The following is a 26,299-nucleotide window of genomic DNA, read 5'->3' on the forward strand; positions in this document are numbered from 1 at the left end:
AGTCCAGTTGGGTGCCCTGGTGGCTCACCTGGTACAGTGGTACCATATAAAGCCGAGTCCTTACTGCAGCGGCCTGGGTTCAAATCTGGCCCAGGCCCTTTGCTGCAAGTCATCCCTTGCCTTTCCTGTCTCTCTTGACTATCGCTATCAAATGAAGGCAGAAAATGGCAAAAAAAAAAAAAAAGAAGTCTAGCTTAGGGTTGTGTGAGTCCCATTTCAGAGGCTGCCACGAGCTCCCTCAGTCCATCTCATAAAACTAAAATTTCTGAAACCTCAAACAGCAAAATAGACATTCCTTATTGTCTTTTTATGGTGTCAGTAAATGCTGGGAAACCACTGTCCACATGAAGCCGCGAAGTGCCTTTCTCTGTTTTCGTTCGGATCTAATAACCTTTCGAAATGTGCCGCTGTTTGTTTCGTCCAGAGGGCGCTGGATGATCTTTGAGTTCAGCAGTCTTATTTTAATCTTAGCTCATGATGAAGGCCAAGTTCCCTTGTCAAAACTGGAGCCTTTCAACTCTTCAGCACAATGTAAGAAATATGAAAATATCAGAAAGAGAACATTTGAAATTCCTTCAAGACACTTTGTTAAAAAGACATCTAAAGAGATTTTTGAACCACCTCCTGCTTAGCTCAAACTTTCTTTCCAGACAAGGGCCCAGTACTGAAAGAATGTCCCTCTTATCATAACCTGAGCCATACAGCCAGACAGTATGGGAGCAACTTGTTTGAGGAGAAAGAGGGAACAGGTCAGAAATAACCATATGATTCCCTGTTTTGGCAGCGTCTGGCAGACGTTACAGACAGTCCTTCAGCTTGACCTGTGACACCTCTCACCTTTCTCACCTTGACCCTGTGTGACCCTGACTCTGTCCTCCCATCTACAGCATGTGGGCTGTGACCGCATCCTTGGCTCGGATGTGCGTGAGGATCGCTGCCGGCTCTGCGGGGGCGACGGGAGCAGCTGTGAGGCCATCGAGGGAGTTTTTAATGACTCGCTGCCTGAAGGAGGTATGGTACCAAGGCCGGAAACACTTTCACTTCAACCTACAACCTATTATCTCTCTCTCTCTCTCGCTTGCTCTCTCTCTGCTGTATTTTAGAGAATTTTCTTGAAATTGTTTTTCCACCGTACTGTGACTCCACGCTGTCGGTGAGGGACGGAAATAACAGGTGTCCCTGGTTTGTGTAGGCTCTGCCAGGCTACAGGTTTATATCGTCTCCTAACACACTGAAAGAAACAGGATAAAAATCGTTTCATTTTAGAGGGGTGTTTCTATCATGTTTGAGTGGTATCCACAGATGGAGGTGAAGCATAGGTGAACATTTTGATATATGACGTCACTCGAGTAAAGAGGGGAAAAAGGTGGTTCATTTTGACTTCAGCTCCATAAAAACTTGGAAAACAGTCCTCTGAGGATCACATTTGGTTTAAAATGAGGCATTTATCTTGGGATGTTATGCAACGTAATTGTACTTCTGTCCCAACAATGAACTGCATGCAGATTGTGCATTTAGTTTCTGACATTTTGGATTCTACATGTACCCTGGACAGCTGCCTTGCAATGTCAGACAGGAGACCCCAGACATTCAGAGTGCATTGAGTAATTGTCTTCTTACAGGCAAACTCTTTTCAATTATTTACCGACAAGGCAAAAAAAAAAAAAAGAAAAGCTTTTTTCTTAAGCTGAGTAGTTGTTTCTGAAAGAAGAACTTCTAATTCCAGAGCCTATTGCACTTCTGCCCTCACACTATGGCATTTCAGATGAGTACTTATTAACTGATAATATCCAAACACAGTTGCTAAAACTTGACACAGCCAAATTTGAACATGGAATTAGAATTGGCAGGATGGTAAGCGTTCGCCTCATCTATCTAGTTGGTAACATTGGTCAGTCTTGCCATGAGGACCAAGTTCTATTCTCGAACTTTATTGAAGTCCCATTCCATCCTGAAAAGCCCTAATGGAAAGCCTTAGAAGTCCATCAGTCTGTCATTACAGACTTTACTATAGGCTAACGTCATGCAGGTACCTGATACTCTCCAGTGCTTCGCTTTTAGCCTAATGGCTTCTCAAGACACCACAGTCAGAATTAGAGGATGAGGTTTGCCTCTTAGCAAGTAGGTGTGTCTAAGAAATTAGTGTATGTGTATATGAGTGTGTGTGAGAGAAAAAGAGGAGCAAAAAAGCGTGTGTCTGTGTTGGTGTTTGTATGTGTGTATGCGTGTGTGTTCTCTTTTCAACTATTTGAGTTATTAACCAAAAGAGAGGACATTTTTGCAAAATGAGGGCATTATGGCCGGTCCTCACTCCTCACTTCTCCAAGGGTCTATTTTAGGATTAGGAATTGGGTCAAGAGTCGAGAGTTAGGGGTTAGAATTAGGATTAGGTTAAGGTTCGGGTAAGAGTTAGGGTTAGACATGTAGTTCTGATGGTTAGGGTTAGTGGTCAGGGAGTGAATGTGGTCAATGAGTGTACTCATAGGGAAAAACAGATGTGTGTGTGTGTGTGTGTGCACGCACGCATAAACACATGCATTTGTGTGTATATATGGTGTGTTCTCTATTCAACAGCCACCTGGGGACACGTGGCAAACAGATTTAGGTGAGAGTCCAACCAGTGTGGCTTGAGGTTGGGGTGCTGTGAGATCTATTCTGGGCTACATTCCCCCCACAACACCAGCTCCAACCTCTCTCACCCAACTGTCAGCACCATGCACCCCCTTCCAGGAATCCTCATAGTGGACACACCCCAGGCAGGCAGGCAGGGCAGACAGCCATGCTTGGACCACAGTGACCAGGCTAACCTCCCAGCTTCATCCTACTAGGGCTACGTTCCGACTAATATTATCAAAGTCTTTTTTAATCTGAAAGTTCATCCATCTCCAAAGGCAAACTGGAGTTTGTTTAGTCATGTGGTTTGTAATACTTAGCCCCAGCCCCTGTCACCATCTCTATCCCAGGCCTTCGCTCCAGCATAACGCTCCAGGGCCAAGACTGGAGGGGTATTCTGGGCACGGGCGGATTTATGACTGACGAAGTCACTCAGTCATGTCTACGCTGAGTTTTTTTATTTCTCTGCTGTGCCAACCTCCTGCAGAAAGCTTCGGTGATTCAAAAATGGTCTGTTGGCATGAACAACACCAGTGGGGCAAAAAGGGTTATGTAGTTCAGAGGAACTTAAATCACAATAAATGTATATCATCAAAGCCCCCTTAGAGAGTCCCTAATTCTGCTACTTTGACTGACTGATGGCATTGCCCATAGCATGGAAAATGTATTAGAGGCTGGAAACTAAGTCAAGCCTTTGAAATACATTCTGAAATGGCAATAATGCATGGGCATTAAATGGAAAATCAACTGGGTTTTTTCAGTACATGGAAACTTGTTTGGACTTGCTAGTTTCTACAAGTCAGTTTTCCTAATTTATTTAATTCTATTTCCTGCTCTAAGATTACAACTCAAACATGGTTGGTTTCATTTTAAGTGACTGATCTCTCTCACAGTCTCTGTCCATCTGTCCAGTCTGCAGGTCTGGTTGGCGCTGAGGATCAATGAGGGGTCAAGGGCTGGGGGTTTATAGCGCTCTGCTCTCTGTTATGACAAAAGGCCTAGATTGTTAACACAGGAACCACTCCCTCATTCTCACACTTCTACTTTCTCATTCTGTATCTTTCTGTATCTGTGTCTGTCTCTTTCTCCCCCCCCCCTCTCTCTCTCCTCTTTCTTTTTTTTTCTTTTCCTCAGCCTCTCTCTGTCTCTGTGCCTGTATTCTGGCTGAAAACCTTCATTTGCATTCGTCTTTCTCTCCCCATCTCTTCTCTCTCTCTCGCTCTACATATATCTGGCTGAAAACCTTTCTTTTTCCTTCTCTCTCTTTCACTGACTATGTCTGACTGTTTTTCTCTCTTATTCTCTCTTTCTGTCCTCTCTTTCTTTATCTTTCTGGCTGAAAACCTTTGTTTCTCTTCTCTCTCTCTCTCTCTCTCTCTCTCTCTCTCTCTCTCTCTCTCTCTCTCTCTCTCTCTCTCTCTCCTCTCTCTCTCTCTCCTCTCTCTCATCTCTCTCTCTCTCTCTCTCTCTCTCTCTTTCTCTCTCCCTCTCGTCTGCTCTCATCTGTCTAGAAACCTCAGGCCCAGAGCTGGGTGGGTAAAGGCCTTACAGAGTTCCATGGAGAGGTCAGGGGCCAAGCCTCTCCTTTCCTCTGTGGTCACAGCGCTGGAAGGAATTATTTTATTCCTCTTTTTTTCCCTTCTTCCTCCTAGAGAGGCTGAAGTTATTTACAGGGCTGCAGTGGCTGACTGGCTGGCCAGCTGACAGGCTGACTGGACAGCCAAACAGAACTGAGAAAAAGAGAGAGAGAGGATGTGCAGGAGGTAAATGTAAAAAAAGAAAGGACAAAAAAAAAGAGCAGGAGAAGAAGAGAGGGAGAGAGGGAGAAGCTGGCTTCTTGCTCTGGAGCAGTAGAGGCCTTCTGCCCAGGAATGCAGCTGGAATCTGAGGGCTCTGCTTATTCCATTGGAGTCCCACAGAGCAAAGTACTACTTATACACATCTCTCTTCCCTGCTCTCCAGCGAATAAACCTTATTCACCTCACCTTCCCTTTTTAACTTTGTGCCTGTGTGTGTGTGCGTGTGTGTGCGTGTGTGTGTGTGTGTGTGTGGTGTGTGTGTTTTTTTTTCAGGTTATGAGGAGGTGGTCAGAATCCCCAAAGGATCAGTGTTTATCCACATACAAGAGCTCAACGTCTCCTCAACTATCTTGGTAGGAGTCCATTACTGTTGTATTGGCCCTTTTGAAATACATTTTAAAACTACTAAATGATATTATGATATATAAAAATGATGAAATTAAATGTCAAAGGCATGCATAAAAGTGGGTGAGTTAAAATCAATCCTCTCACTGATTTTTTTTTCTACTTGCATTTTTCTTTCCCTTTGCCATGTCCCAGTGCTGAAGAGCAAAGGCGACCAGTACTTTATCAATGGGAAGCTGACCATTGACACACCTCGCAGGTTTGACATTGCCGGGACCACCTTCCATTATCGAAGACCCACCGATGGACCAGAAACCCTGGAGGCTCAAGGCCCCACTAACATGACACTCATCGTCATGGTAGGACCCACACTAAAATTCCTTTAATTTAATAAACCCCAGAGTAAAAGGGAAGTTTCAGCACTCATAATGTGCACAACCAGGAAGTACTAATGGTCTATATTGTCTATTATAAACTTGAACCACTTTGGTGTAACACATATTTACAGTTAAAACTTTGTTTCTTTCCTGTTCAGAGAGGCCAGTCCTGCGATTAGTGCGATTGTAGTCTCTTGCTTCTTTACTTCCCAAGTATGTGCCATCATTTGACACGTTGTCTTTAAGCGGTGCTAACAGAGGACGATTTAGTCTATGCACTGTACATGGAGTGAGTTTCGTCAAGCAAATCACCATCATCTACTGGTTGTATGGCGCTGTAGCTACTGAGCCTCATGTTATTTTAGAGTACAGCCTTCCTTTAAGGTCTTTGCATTTTTTCCCCCAAGATCAGGAAGCTAATAAACCACATGACTACTGAACACATAGAGAATAAAGCCGTGTGTCCACCGGAGACCTCGGCAGTATCGGAGGTGAGCTCTTGGATAGCACTGTATGAAAAGCAGGTGCCAACTGCTGGAAGGAGATGCTCAGTAGTTGTTGTTGAAGTTACACAATAAAAGAAACTCTCCCTCTGCTTCCTCTTTATTCATATTGAGAAAATACGCATATAACATCTCAAATAAACAGGAATCTTCAGTTATCAACACTTTTTATTGATTTATTTTCATTAATTTCTTTATTTTTCCCCCTCTCCACTTCGACAAAGTGGCTCTAGCTTGTCCCCTCTCCGGTCCCGCCTTTCCTTTGTCAGTTGGTGGAGCTAGAAATGACCTTGATGGTCTGTGCGCTTCAACAAATGTTGAAATTGTTTCATCTCTGGAAAAAGGTGCTGAGGTCACAGTGCCAGGATCTAAAAAGAGGTCGGCTCCCTGCATTGGGTCCGGGGCACTCGTGAAGGACTTTTCATAAAAGGCAAAATGAAAATACAGGAAGCATTTTTATAGGTCTCTGGTGGACACATGGGTATTGTCTTCTAACACACATTTTATTTATTATTTTTTTGGATTCCCCCCGCCTTTTTCTTCCAATTGTACTTGGCCAATTACCCTATTTTTACGAGCCGTCCTGGTTGCTGCTCCACCCCCTCCGCCGATCCGGGGAGGGCTGCAGACTACCACATGCTTCCTGCGATTCATGTGGAGTCACCAGCTGCTTCTTTTCACCTGACAATGAGGTGTTTCGCCAGGGGGATGTAGCTCGCGGGAGTATCACGCTATTCCCCCCAGTCCCCCCAACCCCAGAACAGACGCCCTGACCGACCACAGGAGGGCACTAGTGCAGCGACCAGGATGCATACCCACATCCGGCTTCCCACCCGCAGACACGGCCAATTGTGTCTGTAGGGATGCCCGACCAAGCCGGGGGTAACACGGGGATTCGAACCGGCGATCCCGTGTTGGCAGGCAACGGAGTAGACCATCACGCCACCTGGATGCCCTGTCTTATAACACAAATTTACCAAGTCTCCACTCTCTTGGACTCAATAATCGCAGTGCTTTGCATCTGTAACAGTGCATCCATGCTTTCCATGTGTGGTACTTCAATTTTTTATTCGTTCTATATGATGAGTTGATAGGAAGTAGAAAAGTATTCAAGCTATGTTTCAAGAACTAAGCAATGAAGGTGTCACAGTGATGTGTGTGTATGTGTGTGTGTAGGTCCTGGTTAGAGAGGAGACCCCAGGGATCCACTACCGTTTTAACCCTCTCGATCAGTAGGGATCCCCTGAGTGGCTACGCCTGGCACTACACTTCTTGGTCTCGCTGCTCAGCTCTCTGTGCTGGAGGTACATACTCTCTCTCTCTCCCCCTCTGTCTGTCTCTCACACTCTTACACTCACACAGGTACACACTGTCCTGTTAGGCTACTGTTATGTGTTTACAGCGGTTCAATAAAATAAACAGGATAGATGCAAATGTTTAACAAAATATGCCAGTTTCACATACAAGTACAAACACACACACACACACACACTGTTTCTCTCTCTCTCTACCTTCATGTCCTTTTTTTCTTGTTCTGTCACTCTCCTATGCTTTCTTGTGCGCATGCGCACACACACACACACACACACACACACACACACACACACACACACACACACACACACACACACACACACACACACACACACACACACACACACACACTTTTCCTCTTTATCTTGTTCTCTGCTGTTCCCTCTGTCCTATACTTTATGCCTTTAGTACACACACGCATACACATTTCTCCTTTTCCTCTTCTGTGTTCTCTGCCTCTCTCATACTTTCTTACCTCTCTGTCTCTCTCTCTCTCTCTCTCTCTCTCTCTCTCTCTCTCTCTCTCTCTCTCTCTCTCTCTCTCTCCTCTCTCTCTCTCTCTCTCTCTCTCTCTCGCACACACACACACACACACACACTTTTCCTCTTTATCTTGTTCTCTGCTGTTCCTCTGTCCTATACTTTATACCTTTAGTACACACACGCATACACATTTCTCCTTTTCCTCTTCTGTGTTCTCTGCTCTCTCATACTTTCTTACCTCTCTGTCTCTCTCTCTCTCCCTCTCACACACACACACACACACACTCTCTCTCTCTCTCTACCTTCATGTCCTCTCTTTCTTGTTCTGTCATTCTTATGCTTTCTTGCTTTCTTACACATGCACTCACAAACACACACACACACACACACACACACACTTTTCCTCTTTTTTTGTTCTCTGCTGTTGCCTCTGTCTTATACATTGTACCTTTAGTATGCACACGCACACACATTTCTCTTTTCCTCTTTCTTGTTCTCTGCCTCTCTCCTTATACTTTTCTACTCTCTCTCTCTCTCTCTCTCTCTCTCTCTCTCTCTCGCACACACACACACACACACACACACACACACACACACACACACACACACACACTTTTCCTCTTTATCTTGTTCTCTGCTGTTCCCTCTGCCCTATACTTTATACCTTTAGTACACACACGCATACACATTTCTCCCTTTCCTCTTCTGTGTTCTCTGCCTCTCTCATACTTTCTTACCTCTCTGTCTCTCTCTTTCTCTCTCACAAACACACACACTCTCTCTCTCTACCTTCATGTCCTCTCTTTCTTGTTCTGTCATTCTTATGCTTTCTTGCTTTCTTACACATGCACTCACAAACACACACACACACACACACACACACACACACACACACACACACACACTTTTCTCTTTTTTTGTTCTCTGCTGTTGCCTCTGTCTTATACATTGTACCTTTAGTATGCACACACACACACACATTTCTTCTTTTCCTCTTTCTTGTTCTCTGCCTCTCTCCTTATACTTTCTTACTCTCTCTCTCTCTCTCTCTCTCTCTCTCTCTCTCTCGCACACACACACACACGCACACACACACACACACACACACACACACACTTTTCCTCTTTATCTTGTTCTCTGCTGTTCCCTCTGTCCTATACTTTATACCTTTAGTACACACACGCATACACATTTCTCCCTTTCCTCTTCTGTGTTCTCTGCCTCTCTCATACTTTCTTACCTCTCTGTCTCTCTCTTTCTCTCTCACAACACACACACTCTCTCTCTCTACCTTCATGTCCTCTCTTTCTTGTTCTGTCATTCTTATGCTTTCTTGCTTTCTTACACATGCACTCACAAACACACACACACACACACACACTTTTCCTTTTTTTGTTCTCTGCTGTTGCCTCTGTCTTATACATTGTACCTTTAGTATGCACAACACACACACACATTTCTTCTTTTCCTCTTTCTTGTTCTCTGCCTCTCTCCTTATACTTTCTTACTCTCTCTCTCTCTCTCTCTCTCTCTCTCTCTCTCTCTCTCTCTCTCTCTCTCTCTCTCTCTCTCTCTCTCTCTCTCTCTCTCTCTCACACACACACACACACACACACACACACACACACACACACTAACACACATACAGAAACACACATCTAATTCCCAGTGAGGCTTTTTGTAGAGTAACGCTAACCAAGAGAAGCCCTGGGAATGGAATGTTCATTCATGGAATGTCGGGGTCCATGCCTGTGACTATGGCTACTTGAGCTCAGAGTGTGAGACGGGGCTTTGAAGATATTACAAGAAGCCCCTCTCTCTCTTTTTTTCTCTTTGTTCTTAGTGAGTTAATGACCCAAAGCCGCTGTGCACTGATAAGAACTAATTTGCCCCCTTTGCAAAATAAATACATCCACTACTAGGCACAATGTCAACAAAATCTTCAAACGAATGAGGGCCCTGGTTTTCCAGACATGGACCGGGTGTGCTGTGTTGTGGGTGAAAATAAAAGATGAAGTTAAAGTTAGATGAGACGGCGTCTACCTCCCCCCTGAGAAAGATTCAGACTTGAACTTTTGTTTAAAGTGATTGGAGTCAGAGAACGGGAGGTTGTTGATATATATTATCCAGACTGGTCACTCCTACCAGGTGACATGGAGGGGATCTGTGTCGGAGCCTCGCAGACTGACTACAGGTGTTCCACAAGGTTCAGTTCTGGGTCCTCTCCTTTTCTCCCTGTACACGACATCCCTGGGTTCTGTTATTTGCTCGCATGACTTCTCTTACCATTGTCATGCCGATGACACCCAGCTGATCTTGTCCTTTCTTCCTTCTGACACACAAGTAAAGACACGCATTGCTGCGTGCTTGACTGACATCTCGGAGTGGTTGGCGACACACCAGCTGAAGCTCAATCTGGACAAAACAGAGCTGATGTTCCTCCCGGGGAAAGGTTGCCCACACCAAGACCTGGCCATCACCACTGACACCAACTCGGACTGCGAGGAATCTGGGTGTGATCCTGGACGACCAACTGTTGTTTGCTACAAACGTTGCATTGGTTGCTCGCTCCTGCAGATTTCTCCTCTATAACATCAGGAGGATTCGCCCATTCCTCACTGACGAGACGGCACAGGTGCTCATCCAGGCTCTGGTCATCTCCTGGCTGGACTACGGCACCTCCCTCCTTGCTGGCGCCCCGGCGTCGGCCATCAGACCTCTGGAGCTTGTTCAGAAAGCTGCAGCTCGTCTGGCGTTCAACCGCCCTAAGTTCTCCCACACAATTCCCCTTCTCATGTCCCCACACTGGCTCCCAGTAGCTGCTCGTATCCAGTTTAAGACTGGTGCTAGCCTACAGGGCAGTGAAAGGAACAGCTCCTTCCTATCTCCAGGCCATGGTCAAGCCCTACACCCCTGCCCGACCACTTCACTCTGCTGCCTCGGGACGCCTGGTTGCCCCGTCGCTCAGAGGCCCCTGCTGCCGATCGACCTGGTCACGGCTCTTTTCTGTCCTGGCCCCACAGTGGTGGAATGAACTCCCCACTGTCAGGACAGCGGAGTCGCTGCCCATCTTTCGGCGCAGGTTGAAAACTCACCTCTTCAAGAACTACTACCCTGTTACTTGCTCTTAGCACCTATTGTATTCACTCATTTAAAAAAAAAATCTCTTTCTTGTGCTTTTACTTTAGCACCAGTTTTGCTCTTAGATGCTTGTTTAGAGAGAAGATGCACTTATGACCTCTGATGACTAGTAGTTCTCCTGATTTCTTACGTTAAATGCACTTATTGTAAATTGCTTTGGATAAAAGCGTCAGCTAAATGACTGTAATGTAAAATGCAAAATATTATCCCTGTCATCGATATTGACATTTCCGACGGAACACCAATGGACAAAGCAGGAAAGAAAAACCAATTTTTCAATGTGTTAACTTCTTGTTGTCCACTTCATTGTCATCCCCAGGTGTGCAGATCCAGCAGGTGGTGTGTAAGAAGCAGGCAGACCACTCTGTGGTGTACAACCACTTCTGTGACAAGAAAGGTAAACCCAAAGAAAAGAGAAGAGCCTGTAATTCTGAGCCATGCTCCCCAACGTGAGTAGCCATCGAATTATTTCAGACTTCTTGATTAACTCCATTTCCTACATCTTCATTTTAATCTTTAAACCTATATCCCTGGTTGTGCATATTTGCATTTGCAAGCCAGTGTATTGTCCTTGTTTGCCGTGTGTGTGTATGTGTGTGTGTGTGTGTGTGTGTGCACTTACCTTTTTCATGGCTATCATGGCTATCAGATATGCATTAGCTTTTATTTTTGTTCCCATTTCCAAACTGTTTGTCGTATTTTTTTTTAGACCGTTAATTTTAGAATTTTGAGTTGTAATGGCCATGCTTCATCTTTTGTGCACCTTGAGCATTCATGCCTTGTGAACTCTTGTTTTTATAATCTGCTGTACTGGTGATATGCACTCTAACTGGGTATTGTGGGATGCAAGTGAGGAAAAGAAGCTCAGGTAGAAACAAATAAGTGAGGGGCGTTCAGGTAGCGTAGCAGTCCATTCCGTTGCCTACCAACACGGGGATCGCCAGTTCGAATCCCCATGTTACCTTCGGCTTGGTCGGGTGTCCCTACAGACACAATTGGCCGTGTCTGCGGGTTGGAAGCCGGATGTGGGTATGTGTCCTGGTCGCTGCACTAGCACCTCCTCTGGTCAGTTGGGGCACCTGTTCTGGGGGGGAGGGGGAACTGGGGGGAATAGCGTCATCCTCCCATGCGCTACATTCCCCTAGAGAAACTCCTCACTGTCAGGTGAAAAGAAGCAGCTGGTGACTCCACATGTATCGGAGGAGACATGTGGTAGTCTGCAGCCCTCCCCGGATTGGCGGGGGGGGGGCAGCGACTGGGACGGCTCGGAAGACTGGGGTAATTGGACAGGTACTATTGGGGAGAAAAAGAGGGGAAAACCCCCCCCCCAAAAAAAAAAGAGAAAAAAAGAAACAAATGAGTGCCATGTTCCTTTCTTCACCTAGCTGGTGGACAGGGGAGTGGTCAGAGTGTAGTCGGACCTGCAATGGGGGCCTGAGCACGCGAGAGGTGTTGTGCAAAAGGAGGATTTCTGCCACAGAAGAGAAGGTCCAGGATGACTCGGGCTGTTCCCTGCCACGACCTTCCCTCACTGAGCCCTGCAACAACCATACCTGCCCCCCTGAATGGCTGGCCCTGGACTGGTCAGAGGTAGTGGACATCCTCCAGTATATAACTAATGCAAGAGACCCCCCTCATGCATCTGCATTGCAATATAACGTCCATCTCAACTTCTGCAGTTTTTTCGTCACTAAATGTGAAGTCGAAGCGACACCGCAAAATTCATGGTCATATAGTTAACTTGTGACCAGCCACTGACCAAAATGTGATTTTTTTTCACCAGACAGAGGAATTGCTGTCTTTTCCTGTTGAACTTTGCTTAAACAAACATCTGCTTGGAAAAAAAAAATTAAATACAACACTGAAGCACGAAGCAGACAAATACATCACATGCAGATTTCATACTTGATGAAAACATAACTCTTGTCATGCAGGACCTTGCCATAAGCAGGTCCATGATGTATTTTTAATCCTGGCCCATAGTTCAAAAGTTTCATGTAAATTCCAAGATTTCTTCTCCTTTTGTTTGGCTGTCAGTATAGCTGTGCTTCTGCAAGGTGTCGTTTTCAGACATGACTTGATGACTATTCCTTGAATAGCAGATTCTTTAAAAAAACAACAAGCAGATCAGTTCCTCCCCTCGTTCAGTTGTACATTTCAAACAGGGAGCTAAACTTTGTTTTCACAGGTTGACCTGGAAAAGTGTGACTGGATTTATATGTGTCACTGAATGAGCGTAGTTTATCTCTGCAATCTTGCTTGTGTAATCTAGGCAAAAAGAGGCTAAGAATCATGGCCAGTTGATTTACTGGAACTTTACACTGCTTTTATTTTTCTCCCCTATGCAACTGCTGCCATCTACTGTGAGGAGTAGGAATCTTTCTTTCTTTTTTTTACATACGTTTACATTTTCCCATTTAACCCAACGCTTTTATCCTAATCAGATTACAAAAAAGTCAGCGATTAGCAGATTTGTTCAATTGTCGGTGTAGTGCCGCATTATGTAATAACGCCGCATTATGTAAAAATGTAATACATTTTCACATCATTATGTAATAACGCCACATTTCGTAATAACTTGCCGCATTTTGTAATAAAATTCTTGAACGCAATATGTAATAAAGTTTGCCGCATTTTGTAATAAGTTGTTACATATTGCACCGGTTATTACAAAATGCGGATGTTACACTTTTTTATGAAGAAAATGTAATAATTTGGTGCATTATGTAATAAACCACCAAAATTTATGTCTTGATTTGGAAAAAAACATAACGTCAGAACAACATTGATTTTAAGCATTCTAGCATGACTCAACTAAGAATTAATTTTTCTAGTAAGATGTTTCATTAGTCAAAACTTATTCAAATATAACTGTTTATTATAATCATAGAGAATGTGTTTGAATGTTCAGAGACAAAAACTGCACTAAATGCGTGTTACAGACACAAACATTATCAGTGCACTGAAATGTCATGAGACATACACACATCTGCATTATGTTATGCATATATACGTGATAGAAAGCAGACAAAAGACAGAAACAAATATGGAATAGAAAAAACTTTATTCCAGTTCCATTTGTGTTAATGCAACATAGATGTCCTTTTCTATAGTGGTTAACAATAGTATAAACTGACTAAAAACAGCCTAAACAATCTTTCAAATCAAAATGAGATCTTTCTAATCATGTTATTAAAATAAAAAAGAAGGCTAGCCACACTTGCCGATTAACAAAAAGATTTGCAATATTTCCAATATACAAGAAATTTACTTACGACTTGAAAAAAAACATCTTCTCTAGTAGCAACAGTAGAAATACCTTTTCCTCCAACATAAACTTCTCTTAAAACAACCATCACTTAGTAAGATTAAAGATAAACAGTCAGAAAATTATTGAACTAGGTACAACAGACACATACTGTTCAAGGTTAAATGTGATCTGTCACATTTGGAAGTTCCTCCTATCATTCTTTCCTTTATTCATTCACTATATACATCATATCTCTCCTTCCTTCCTTCCTTCCCATACTATGTTTTCCAAAAAATGTCCTTGATTTTGAAATGTCCACAGCTTGTGTGCCTCAACAAGACCCAGGCCCTCATCCACTTGCTATTTTTTCCAAATAGCTCCTTTAATCTTGCTGAGAGACCACTCCCACGTCCAGCTGATTTATATAGCTTCATAATACTAATGACACTGTCACTGTCATGTTCCAACTGAAGGCTTTCAGCTAAAGATTCCCTGATGTAGATTTGAGGAAGAAATCGTGATGCAAGGTCTCGAAAAAGTTTAGAAACCCTGTTGAATACACCGAGCATTGACATGTCAGCATGTAGTGTCAACTGAATAACATATGCCAGCAATTCTGTCGGCAGGTTGGGCATGTCACAATTTCCATCATCATATAGAAGGGCATCATCATGGGGTATATCCAGGGGATCATGATGGTGTTCATCTAGAGCACAGTCATCTGGTTCATCCGTGAAATGGTGATGGTTTTCAACAAATGTAGCATCATGGCATTCATTCAGGGCATCATCATGGAGAACATCTGGTTCATCATGTTCTTGGTTTGATCCATTCTCATATCTTTGACATGTCCTTTCCCTCTCAGCTTCCACAATATTCTTAATGAATGAAGACACTGACCCCTCCAGACTGAGATAATGTGCTCCATGCTCCTCTGCAATATGTCCAAGGACCAGCAATGGCAAGCTTTCTGAGTATGTGTTAGACTGAGATATAATAGAAGAGGCATCAGTTCCCAGTGTGGAGATAATGAGAAATTGGACATTGAAAATCTCAGCTGCCCTTTGTAGTGTGATGTATCTCCGTAGGTCCCAAATTGTGACATGCTATCCAAGTATACATCCAAGTCATTTCCATCAACATAGTGAGACAAAGGTGTTCCATTTACGGTAAATGGATTAGACCTGAGATCTTGAACTATTTCATCCCTTAGGGTTGCTGCTGATCTGAATATTCCTAATGAAGCAAGCTGATCAGCTATGGCACTAAACTGGCAATTTCTATCGGGTGCTGGGTCAAACCGTACACTCACATCTAAGGAGTTATAGTCCCTCAGTCTGTCTTCATGTATGTATGTCATCAAAAGTGGATGCAAAGTTAGAACTGACTTCGAAGATTTAGTGGGCTTTTTTCTCGTTGCCGTGTTGTACTGGTCACATCAGAAACAAAGAACCATTTTTCTTGCACTTTAGCATCACCAGGAATCTTGAACTGAACTTTGTATTTTGAAAGCTTTATGTTACGTTTCATGATCCTACCAGGCAACACGCGATACCTTTTTGAAACTCGATGGGCACCATCTTTCACTCTCACCAAAACAGCTTCACTGACATGATAAACAGATGGAGGATTTTGTTTAGATGCATGCTGGATCATCCGTTTACTGCAATGCTCAGTGGCTTTCTTTGCCATTTGTCTTTGTCTTCTTCGTTTTTCCTCAAATCTGAGCCGCTGTTTCAGGGAGGTTAAATTACTTTGTGGATCATTCGTGGATTGTTCACCAATGACACTGGATGGAGAACCTGCCAGGGGATGCATCACCGTGTTACTTTTTCTCCCATAGTATACTTGAAATGGAGACATCCAACTTAAAACTTCCTTTGGGTCTTCATTTAGCACTCGGGAATATGACGGCAAATGTTTAACCCAGTTAACCCCTTTCCTCTGACAATTCACAAGGTCATACATGATCTTTTTCCTCAGCACTCTGTGGGTCCTCTCTACCTTTCCTTGGCTTTGGGGATGGTACGGTGAACTCTCAATTATTCTCACTTGCATTGATTCCATCAGCCTTCGCACAGCTCCTTTAAACTCTCTGCCTTGATCATGCTGCAAAACTTGAGGTGGGCCATGTTCAGTGTAGATATCATAAAGATGTCTTGCAATCTCTTTACTTTTTAATGGTTTAAGCCATGTGTATCGACTAAAGACATCAATCACAGTGAGGATGTATCGATATGTGAAATGGCCATGCTTGATCTTCCACTTTCCCATATCAAGGAGGTCAATCTGATGCAGATCCTGTACTTCTTTGGCCCTGATGGGCCTCGGAATGGGTTTATTTCCAAATCTAGCCTTGTGGAGTTGGAGTTTTTGAACCTTTCTTTCACTAACGCCAGAGTGTTGCTCATTTAGTCGCTTATTCAGCTTCCTCGCACCTGATCCCTTTGTGTCATCCAGACCTTTTTTTACAATGCCACCAACTGCAGACTTCATAGCTACTGGCTTCCCGGCACATAGCAAGGTCTCTCCATCCTCGCTCAGAGAGTAGAGATTCCTATTTCTCCACAGCCTCACCAGAGCACTTTGTTGCACTCTTGTACGTGCATTGACAGGAACATTGAACTCTCCCTTTAGTTTCTTCACAATGACTTCATAGACATCTTTAGTCATTGATTGTTGTTGTCCATATCCCATGCAGACAACCCAAAGGGTACAGGCCACAATTATGCTGAACTGTAGAGCTGTCAAAAATATTTTGTTTAATTGAATATATCACGTTGTTGTATTATGTTATAGTGGTAACTTACAGTAGTTTGCTTTTATTGGTCCCCGAAATTAATCTGTCATTTCAGAAACTTTCTAAAACCAATCTAGCATCTGCTAGTTTAGCTTATCATTGCTAATCAGATCATGGTTACTAACTTAAAAGTTTGGGCTTTAATCTGTTAGCATTTCATATTAGTTGCAAATCAATCAACATACATTTCTGAGAGATTCTCTGAATCTGAAATCTGATATTTGTTCATACCTTTCATCGTGTTGCCTTTCAAATATTTTCCATCTTAAGTGGTCAGAGGGCATGGCAAAACTGAAGCCAAAGTGTTTGGATCTCCCCCTGGTGGCTGGCTTTAGTACACGCACACATGCTATCGCCACTATGTTGTGAACCAAACCAAAAAATAATGTATAATGCTAGTCCAGTTAGAGAATTTTAATTTTTCCTAATTGTTATACATATTATGAATGCAGATGGACAATAATTTTGATGGTTTATTAAATTAATTAAACTGCATTATTTTTGCTGTTTCATATTTGTTTTTATCTTTTGTCTGCTGTCTAATCACATAATATTTGTTTAATATAATGCAGATGTGTGTATGTCTCCTGACATTTCAGTGCACTGATAATGTTTGTGTCTGTAACACGCATTTAGTGCAGTTTTTGTAACATTCAAACACATTCTCTATGATTATAGTAAACAGTTATATTTGAATAAGTTTTGACTAATGAAACATCTTACTAGAAAAATTAATTCTGAGTTGAGTCATGCTAGAATGCTTAAAATCAAGGTTGTTCTGACGTTATGTTTTTTTTTCAAATCAAAACATACATTTTGGTGGTTTATTACATAATGCACCAAATTATTACATTTTCTTCATAAAAAAGTGTAACATCCGCATTTTGTAATAACCGGTGCAATATGTAACAACTTATTACAAAATGCGGCAATCTTTATTACATTTGCGTTCAAGAATTTTTTTACAAAATGCGGCAAGTTATTACAAAATGTGGCGTTATTACATAATGATGTGAAAATGTATTACATTATTACATAATGCGGCGTTATTACATAATGCGGCGCTACAGTCAGCATACAATCATCTTAGAGCACTAAAATGCGATCCTATTGTAACTGAGAGTACTTCTCATGTCAAGTGCAAATGGTGTAAGTGTGCAAAAATGTAGATAGGCAGCAGTGACGCACGTAGTGGATTCAAATGACCATCTATGGGTTGAGGTAGGGCAAGGTCTAAAAGCAAGACTGATTTGTAGTATTCTAGATGTTTGGGGCTGTAATGCCCCCCCCCACATACACACAAACACACACATTACTCCAACCCCCTTCATGTTAATGCCTCACCCCACAATGCATGTTTTCCCCTTATCCCTCCATCATCATCTCTCTCTCCCACCACTGCCCATCTCTCCAGTGTACCCCCAGCTGTGGCCCCGGCTACAGGCACCGTGTGATCCTGTGTAAAAGTGGGGAGAGCAGTGACACCTTGCCAGAGTCTGAGTGCCCCAAGCACGGCCGTCCCACCTCCAGGGTGCGCTGTAACCTTCAGCGCTGTCCTCCCCCTCGTTGGGTTACAGGTCCCTGGGGAGAGGTAAGGCTGACAGGCTGTCTGATGGGGAATGTCCCCTATTACTGCTCTTAGTCATATATACTATACTGTAAACTGTAGCTACACAATGATATTGGAGTGCATGTAGAGTTTGTCTTCATTAGAAGTTGAGTCCAAGGACAGAGGGTGTCATCATCTGTTGTTTACTTTATCTACCTGTTTAGTTCTATGTGACTATAATTGTGATTTAGAGATAGACAAATAGGGGTGCCCCGGTGGCTCACCTGGTAGAGCACGTACCACGTAAGGCTAAGTCCTTACCACAGTGGCCTGAGTTCAAAAAGAGATATACAAATAATTTGACATTGTCCCTTATTTTGTTGCACCTTTATGTAATATGTGTTCATGTTTAATTCATCAGTATAAGGGCTGAAGTTTTAATCTTATCCAGAATCTTCTTTAACATCATTGTTTTTCCTTGAAATCCATGCCCCCCCCCCTCAGTTTTATGTGTTGTGTTTCAGTGCTCTGCAAAATGTGGCCTGGGCCAGGAGATGCGCTCTGTGCAGTGTCTGACCCACACCGGCCAGCCATCCAACGAGTGTCTGGAACATCAGCGACCAGCCGCCATGCAGCAGTGCAAGAGCAAATGTGACCTCAGTCTGCCAGCAAGCACAGACAACCCTGAAGGTTAGAGGTCAAGTTTCACCCGCTGTGATGTCCCCTTGTCCGACTTCTTTTGGCTATCAATATTATGTTATCGAACGGCCGATTTTCCCCCTAATCCCACTCTTTATTAACAAATGTTTTTATTATTTTTTTGGTTGACTCTGTAATATTTGTGTCTCGGAAACCACGTAACCTGCAAGGATTGCTGATTCACATTCTCAGTGAACATTGTGGACAAACAACATGACTTGAAAATATCCTGCGATACATATACAAAAATCACTTTTCAAGTGCAGTTCATACCCTAACCGTAGCCCTAACCCTTAGTTATGGCAACTACAGTTACAGTAATTACCTTTAAGGTTAAAAGGAAGTTTCAACGTTCATAATGTGCTGATCCAGGAAGTACCAATAGTCTTTGTTAAAACTTGAACCGCTTTGGTGTAATTCATATTTACAGAGAAAGCGGTCATTTCCTGTTAAGAAAACCTCTCCTGCAGTTACTACATGTACCAGCAAGAATTGTGCGAGGACACAACCATCTTGACAAGCTGCTACAGTCATAATGCGCTCTCTCTGTCTCCTCTGTTGTCTCTTCGTTTTTTACTTACCGAGTATGCGACGACATTTGACGTAATATCCTTGACGCAATATCCTTAGGCAGTGCCAACACAGATCGATTTAGTCGTATGTATACAACGAGTAAGTCTGATGAAGCAAATAACTAAAGGAAGACTGCTGAGGCATTATGTAAAAATGCTGTGACTGAGCTTTCTCAAGCTCATCAGTGTAGTTTTGCCACTAGTGGCACTGAGTCCCCGTGTTGTTTGTATCATGTGTTCTTCCAGCACACACACAAGGACGAACATGCATGCCATGAGCATGGGATATTACACATATCTTCAAAAAACACACAAAGAAGAGGAACTACTGAACCAGACATCAAGCCACATCAGTATGCATTCAGGAAATAAGAAGAAATACAAGAATGTCCATGAGAGAATTATGTTCGCCACTGAGAGCGAAGCTGCTGCTGCAAACGCAAAGAAAAAAACCAGATCATAACGTAGGACGAAGATACCAGAAGGATGAAGGAGTAGACAGAAGAAGTCCTGGTTGGGGGTCAACAACTCTTAAATATTGTTCCCTGATTTCAGCCTCAGGCATCCTCAAGCCCATACCCTGGGCAGGAAAATGAGGGAATTGTCAAATGTCTATAAATGTTTAAATACTGCACGTAGGTGTGAGTGTAAATAATGTGTAAGGGAAAGTAAAATCAAGCTTTTTATTATAGATTTGTAAGACACCTATATAACGCACATTTTTTTTGTTTTGTTTTCATCTAAACTCTGATAATTTGTGCTAATAATAAACAGCCTTTTCATCTTTCATTTATTATAAAAGGGTATAGGATTGGAAAATGCTATGTTTAGATTTTGTTGAGCACTATAAATCCAACATATAACATCATGTACACGTTTTGGTCATGAAACTAAATAGCAATAACACTGAATAGGTTAATTCATGTACTCTGAACAATAAACAGCAGCTGGCGTTAGCCGAGTATCTACTACTACTACTTTCGGCTGCTCCTGTTAGGGGTCGCCACAGCGGATCATCCATTTCCATCTCTTCCTGTCCTCTGCATCTTCCTCTCTCATGCCAGCCACCTGCATGTCCTCTTTCACCACATCCATAAACCTCCTCTTTGGCCTTACTCTTTTCCTCTTCCCTGGCAGCTCCATATTCAGCATCCTTCTCCCAATATACCCAGCATCTCTCCTCCACACATGTCCAAACCATCTCAATCTTGCCTCTCTTGCTTTGTCTCCAAACCATCCAACCTGAGCTGTCTCTCTAATCACCCCTAATCCTGTCCTTCTTTGTCATTCCCAATGAAAATCTTAGCATCTTCAACTCTGCCACCTCCAGTTCCACCTCCTGTCTTTTTTGTCAGTGCCACCATCTCTAAACCATACAACATAGCTGGTCTCACTACCATCTTGTAAACCTTTCCTTTAACTCTTGATGGTACCCTTCTGTTGCAAATCACTCCTGACACTCTTCTCCACCTACACCACCTTGCCTTCACTCTCTTCTTCACCTCTCTTCCGCACTCCCCGTTACTTTGAACAGTTGACCCCAAGTATTTAAACTCATCCACCTTCGTCACCCCTACTCCTTGCGTCCTCACCATTCCACTGTCCTCGCTCTCATTCACGCATATGTATTCCATCTTACTCCTACTGACCTTCATTCTTCTTCTCTCCAGTGCATACCTCCACCTCTCCAGGCTCTCCACAACCTGCACCCTACTCTTGCTACAGATCACAATGTCATCCGCGAACATCATAATCCATGGAGACTCCTACCTGATCTCGTCCGTCAACCTGTCCCATCAACATTGCAAACAAGAAAGGGCTCAGAGCCAATCCTTGATGTAATCCCACCTCCACCTTGAACCCATTCGTCCAACTGCACACCTCACCACTGTCGTACTGCCCTCATGCATATCCTGCACCACTCCTACATACTTCTCTGCTACTCCCGACTTCCTCATACAATACCACACCTCCTCTCTCGGCACCCTGTCATATGCTTTTTAAATCTACAAAGACACAATGTAACGCCTTCTGGCCTTCTCTATATTTCTCCTATCAACATTCTCAAAGCAAACATCGCACCTGTAGTGCTCTTTCGTGGCATGAAACCATGCTGCTGCTCGCTAGTCATCACCTCTCCTCTTAACCTAGCTTCCACTACTTTTTCCGTTCTTCATGCTGTGGCTGATCAACTTTATACCTCTGTAGTTACTACAGCTCTGCACATCACCCTTATTCTTGAAAATCGGTACCAGTATGCTTCTTCTCCACTCCTCAGGCATCCTCTCACTTTCCAAGATTGTGTTAAACAATCTAGTTAAAAACTCCACGGCCATCTCTCCTAAACACCTCCATGCCTCCACAGGTATGTCATCTGGACCAACCGCCTTTCCACTCTAGCTGAGTGTATGATAACTAACTTTTTATGATGTTACCTATGATATTACCTTGGCTGAAAACATCTTGTTGTTAGCCACATGACAAATTGCCTGATAGCCAAGTAAGAAAAAGTGTATTTTCTTCAAATACTTGATGATATCAATCAGCAAAAGGTAAATTAGGTTTTAGGCTACAGTCACACATGCGTGAATGTAGGCAAATTACCCATCGCCTGCCAAGGCAAAATTCGTATCTTGTCATGCTGAATGTGGGAAGTACAGGATGTGACACCAAGTGGGGTCAACCACACACAATTCGTTGCTATTGGTTGAGGTCAAAGTTCACCAAAGATGCAAATTTATTTCACCCCTGGGAGTAAATGTTTTATTCTCCCCTTCGCTCGCATAGAATGGAAGTGAATGGGGGGCGAATATTTGACAATGTTAATTTCGCATATGTGTGACCGTACCCTTCCTTACGCTTGTTTCACTTGGTCACACTCAGTTCAACAGTTGTTGGCAGTAGTGTGCCAATGTCACGTGAAGATCCGACAATAAAAAGAACAGAAGAACATCGCCAGTCATTAATAATACTGCTTTCAAAACAGTACAAAATAAGGCTTTGCAAATGACTAACAGGTAGGCAATGTATGGAATGTGTTTATCAGGCTTCAAGTACACACACAATGAGTTTTGGCGAAAAACTATGAATGTAAACAAAACCGAGTGTATTTACAAGGGAAACTACATTGGGTGCCTTTAATGACGATTTTTTTTTTATCCCCATGCAGAGTGCAAAGATGTGAACACTGTGGCCTACTGCCCCCTGGTGCTCAGGTTCAAGTTCTGCGGCCGGCCATACTTTCGACAGATGTGCTGTAAGACCTGCCAGGGACACTGACCTGCCTGGCGGGTCATAAGCCTGCAGCCTCCCTCCTTGGGTCCTGAACCCACCCCAAAACTCTCTCACTGAGCCTTGTACCAGCCGCCACTACATGGCCTCTGGCAGATGTGTTGTTAGACCTTCTTGGGGCACTGCCACTGTGAAAACTGCATCCGGTCCCATGACTGTAATGCTGGGCTTTATCCTGACCAAATTCAAGCCCGTGCTAGCTGTTAAGTCCATTGGGTTTCCCCAAAAGCATAACCCAGAACCAAAGCCAGCCAGAACCAGGCTCAACTGGGCCAAAATGGTCTGAGCTGAGTTATACATTCCACAGGAGGGAGGGCTGTTGCTGACTTTTAGAGAGGGTGAGAGAGAGAGGGGGAGAGAGTAATGTACTTAAATCCTATTCTCAGAGAGTGGCCTTATGAATAGCAGTTCTGTCTTTGTGTTTTTGTTTCTTCCTCTCTGTTTCCCTCTCCTTCACTTCCCCCTTTCTCTTCAGTATTCTATTCCTCTAATGTTATATTTTGGTGCTACTATATTTTATAATGGCCGCAGGACTGGTCGCAGTACTCTGTTCAGTTGAGTGAGCTCCTCTTGTAGTCTCTTGAGTGGCTGAAAGGTTACCCTGAATTATGAAGCCTGTACACTAACAGACACCATGTGTGATTATGAATTCGATTAATCTACTTTGTAAAAATCAGATTTTACAGACACCTTTGCCCATGAAATGTAATACCTTATATTATAAGATGAAATTATTTCTTTGTATACAATCTAATAGTTGTCACTTGACCACATTGTCTACTATTCTATTGCTTTGTTTCATGTCAACATCTTTACCAATCCTCACTGATATTCAACTCAAGTATGAGCACAGTTGGATTTGCACAAGGTCTGAGCAGTCAAAGGATGTGTTTTAGGCTTGATGTCTCTTATGTAAACTGGGACTGTCTGTCTCCACTCTCACTGCAGTGAACCTGCCATAATCTTGCCAATTTGCTGGGCACAGTTTGTTCAGTGGTTAGTTCACTTAAACCTCATCACCTCTATAATACAACAGTGCTTAATGCTGCACAGGCAAACCAAAGACACACTGCCTTAGTTATATGAGCAAAGGCAATACTGACTCACTTGGACATTTTCTGTTTATAATGCATTTTCGTTCTATGTTGTTCCTGGTGACTGTGGCTGCCTACATAAAATCTCCACAAAGGACCCTTTAACATTTGAGATCAGTACCTTGGTCGAAAAAAAACAACAAAACGCCATGGCATATACTTTGCTGTTCTTTTACTTGGCTTACGATGCCACTTGTTACTACTCATGGTCAGGTACTACAGTGCTAGTAACTTTTCTTGTGAGTTTAAAGCTAGCACTCAGAATGCCGAGTCAGAGGAACAGGTCCACCGAGGGTAGACCTTTGACCCCACTGCATTCAGCAGTTGGGGTGCTAATCTAAGGCTGGATTTACACTGTCACAGATGGTTTGACATGAAATGTTCTGCAACACAGATATGATTTATTTATGGCTGTCTAAACATGGAGAAACCACATGGGAATATAAGTGTTCCTGATTCCTGACTATTCAAGAATGCCATGATACAAACTCTGCCTCACAATTAAAACCAGTAAAAATTTATGTTTCTGTGTATATCCACATAGCCTTTTTTTTTGTTTAAAGATCGTGACGTTATATGGTCACGTAACTTCATCAGTGTCCGTAGATTAGCCCCCCCCCAAGTTCCACCCCACCCCTGAATGTAGCTACATGACTGAATAGACTCTGTGATGGAGTTCCCTCAGGACATTATTTCCTCTGCCATTGAGTAGGTGTGGTGGACCTTTTCAACCAGTGTATCCTGTAAAGAGATTACTTTGTATAGGTTTTACTGAAGCGTTTTTTAGTATCCTATTCAACATGTTGATTCAGAGGTCTTTTCATCCTGACAAGAAAAGAAAAAAAAAATCTATGCCACACTGCCAGTTCACTGTGTTGTGTATTGAACTGTGTCTCTACTCTCTGCACTGGTCCACACTGTTCGCCGCCAAGAGCAGCTCGATACACCGTTATAGGACACTCAAGAAGAAGAAGAAGAAGCTATGTCTCTGTGGGAATTGGCATCATTTTTATTCTTCATTTCCAATGAGGTGCTTTGTTTCGGAATGGTGCTATTAAGTCACTTAGTGTTCGTCTTGGATTTTGAGTTGTCGTTTAAACAGTTGCGCTCTCAACTAGTCTGAAAGAAAGAGAATTTGAAGCTCTTTCCCCTTAACGATGCTTTTTTTTTTTAAATTCCAAACGCAGTGAAGAGAAAAGCTACAGCTTTGTCACGCCATCGTTTTCCACTCATAATTCATCCCCACAATGTCAGAGGTCAGAACTGGATGCAGTCAATTTGTGGATGAGATTCACTTACAAATAGGACGTGCGACATTTATGAAGAAATTTCCATGAATTATTGATTCAAATAAAGCTATTACAGTGTTTAACATTTAGGCGATTGATTTTTTTTTTTTATGAACCACCCGTTTCAACCTGGATCTACGGCTATGGTTCACACACTAAGCAATGAACATGTGTTTATTTGAGTAAACAAGAGGGACAGCATTGTTTGTTGTTGTTTTGTTTTCACTTGACAGTTTTGACAAACATGTACTGTATGTTGTTTTATACCATAGAAGATAAATCCATTTGTCCCCCCCCCCAAACGTACAACTCTTGAAATGGAAATATTAAATTGAATAAATATGGCGCATTGTTGATTTAAAAATGGTTTGTTATCCGGGGCTTTTTGTGGTCGGTTTTACACACTACTTGTCATTACCGTCATCCTTCTATTTGGAAATCAGCACGATGACAGCATGCAACCACCAGACAGAATGAGATCATCAGTGATGGTCATCTATTTTTGAAACTGACAGTTGTCATAGGTAAAAAAAAATGCCATAGTGGACATTCTGTATTTGTAGAAGATATATTTTTGCTTGAATGTGACTTTTGCTGTGTGTGACAGACATGAGCTGAATGAAAGTTTCAGTGACTACGTAGTGTCATCCCTGTGTGTGTGTGTGTACATTTCTAAGTGTTTTTGATGCCTATGTCCTGTGCTACCCAGGGGCCCCTCACTTCATGTGCTTTTCTGTTTTGTTTCCAAAAGCCACATAGCAATGGATACACACACCAAGAAGACAAATCGTCTTAGCTGAATTTTGAGCCTGGGGGCAAGACAAATCCCAATGCAAAAAACAAAAAACAAAACAACTAAAACCATTGCCATTTTTGTCTTTATAGAAGTTTTAGGATAAATGAATAAGTGATTTGTAATAGTGACTTCAAATACTTTTTGTATAAAAATCATATTCATGTTCTTTGCCCTTGGCTGACCAGACGTGTCAGTCAGGATCATGTACCTGTCTAACATAAAAGACTATATAGTATATATAGTGTGTATATATATATATATATATATATATATATATATATATATATATATATATATATATATATATATATATATATATATATAGCAACGCCACCCAGCTCCTGCTGGGGGATCCCAAGGCGTTCCCAGGCCAGATTGGACATG

The 26,299-nt window shown here is 42.7% G+C and overlaps 1 protein-coding gene across 1 annotated transcript in view; it reads left to right on the forward strand.

Moving 5' to 3' along the window:
* adamts10 (ADAM metallopeptidase with thrombospondin type 1 motif, 10) overlaps positions 1-25,461 on the forward strand; it is a 115,997-nt gene extending 90,536 nt beyond the window's left edge. Inside the window, 11 exon segments of the mRNA XM_056276784.1 lie at positions 888-1,011; positions 4,686-4,784; positions 4,953-5,116; positions 6,814-6,861; positions 6,863-6,941; positions 10,895-11,024; positions 11,961-12,165; positions 18,040-18,216; positions 18,699-18,864; positions 21,724-21,810; positions 22,615-25,461. Of these exon segments, the coding sequence (XP_056132759.1) occupies positions 888-1,011; positions 4,686-4,784; positions 4,953-5,116; positions 6,814-6,861; positions 6,863-6,941; positions 10,895-11,024; positions 11,961-12,165; positions 18,040-18,216; positions 18,699-18,864; positions 21,724-21,810; positions 22,615-22,724 (1,389 nt within the window). The 3' untranslated portion in view covers positions 22,725-25,461.
* Positions 25,462-26,299: the final 838 nt, after the last annotated feature.

The sequence above is a fragment of the Lampris incognitus genome, chromosome 3 (genome assembly GCF_029633865.1).
Source record: "Lampris incognitus isolate fLamInc1 chromosome 3, fLamInc1.hap2, whole genome shotgun sequence".
Lineage (NCBI taxonomy): Eukaryota > Metazoa > Chordata > Actinopteri > Lampriformes > Lampridae > Lampris > Lampris incognitus.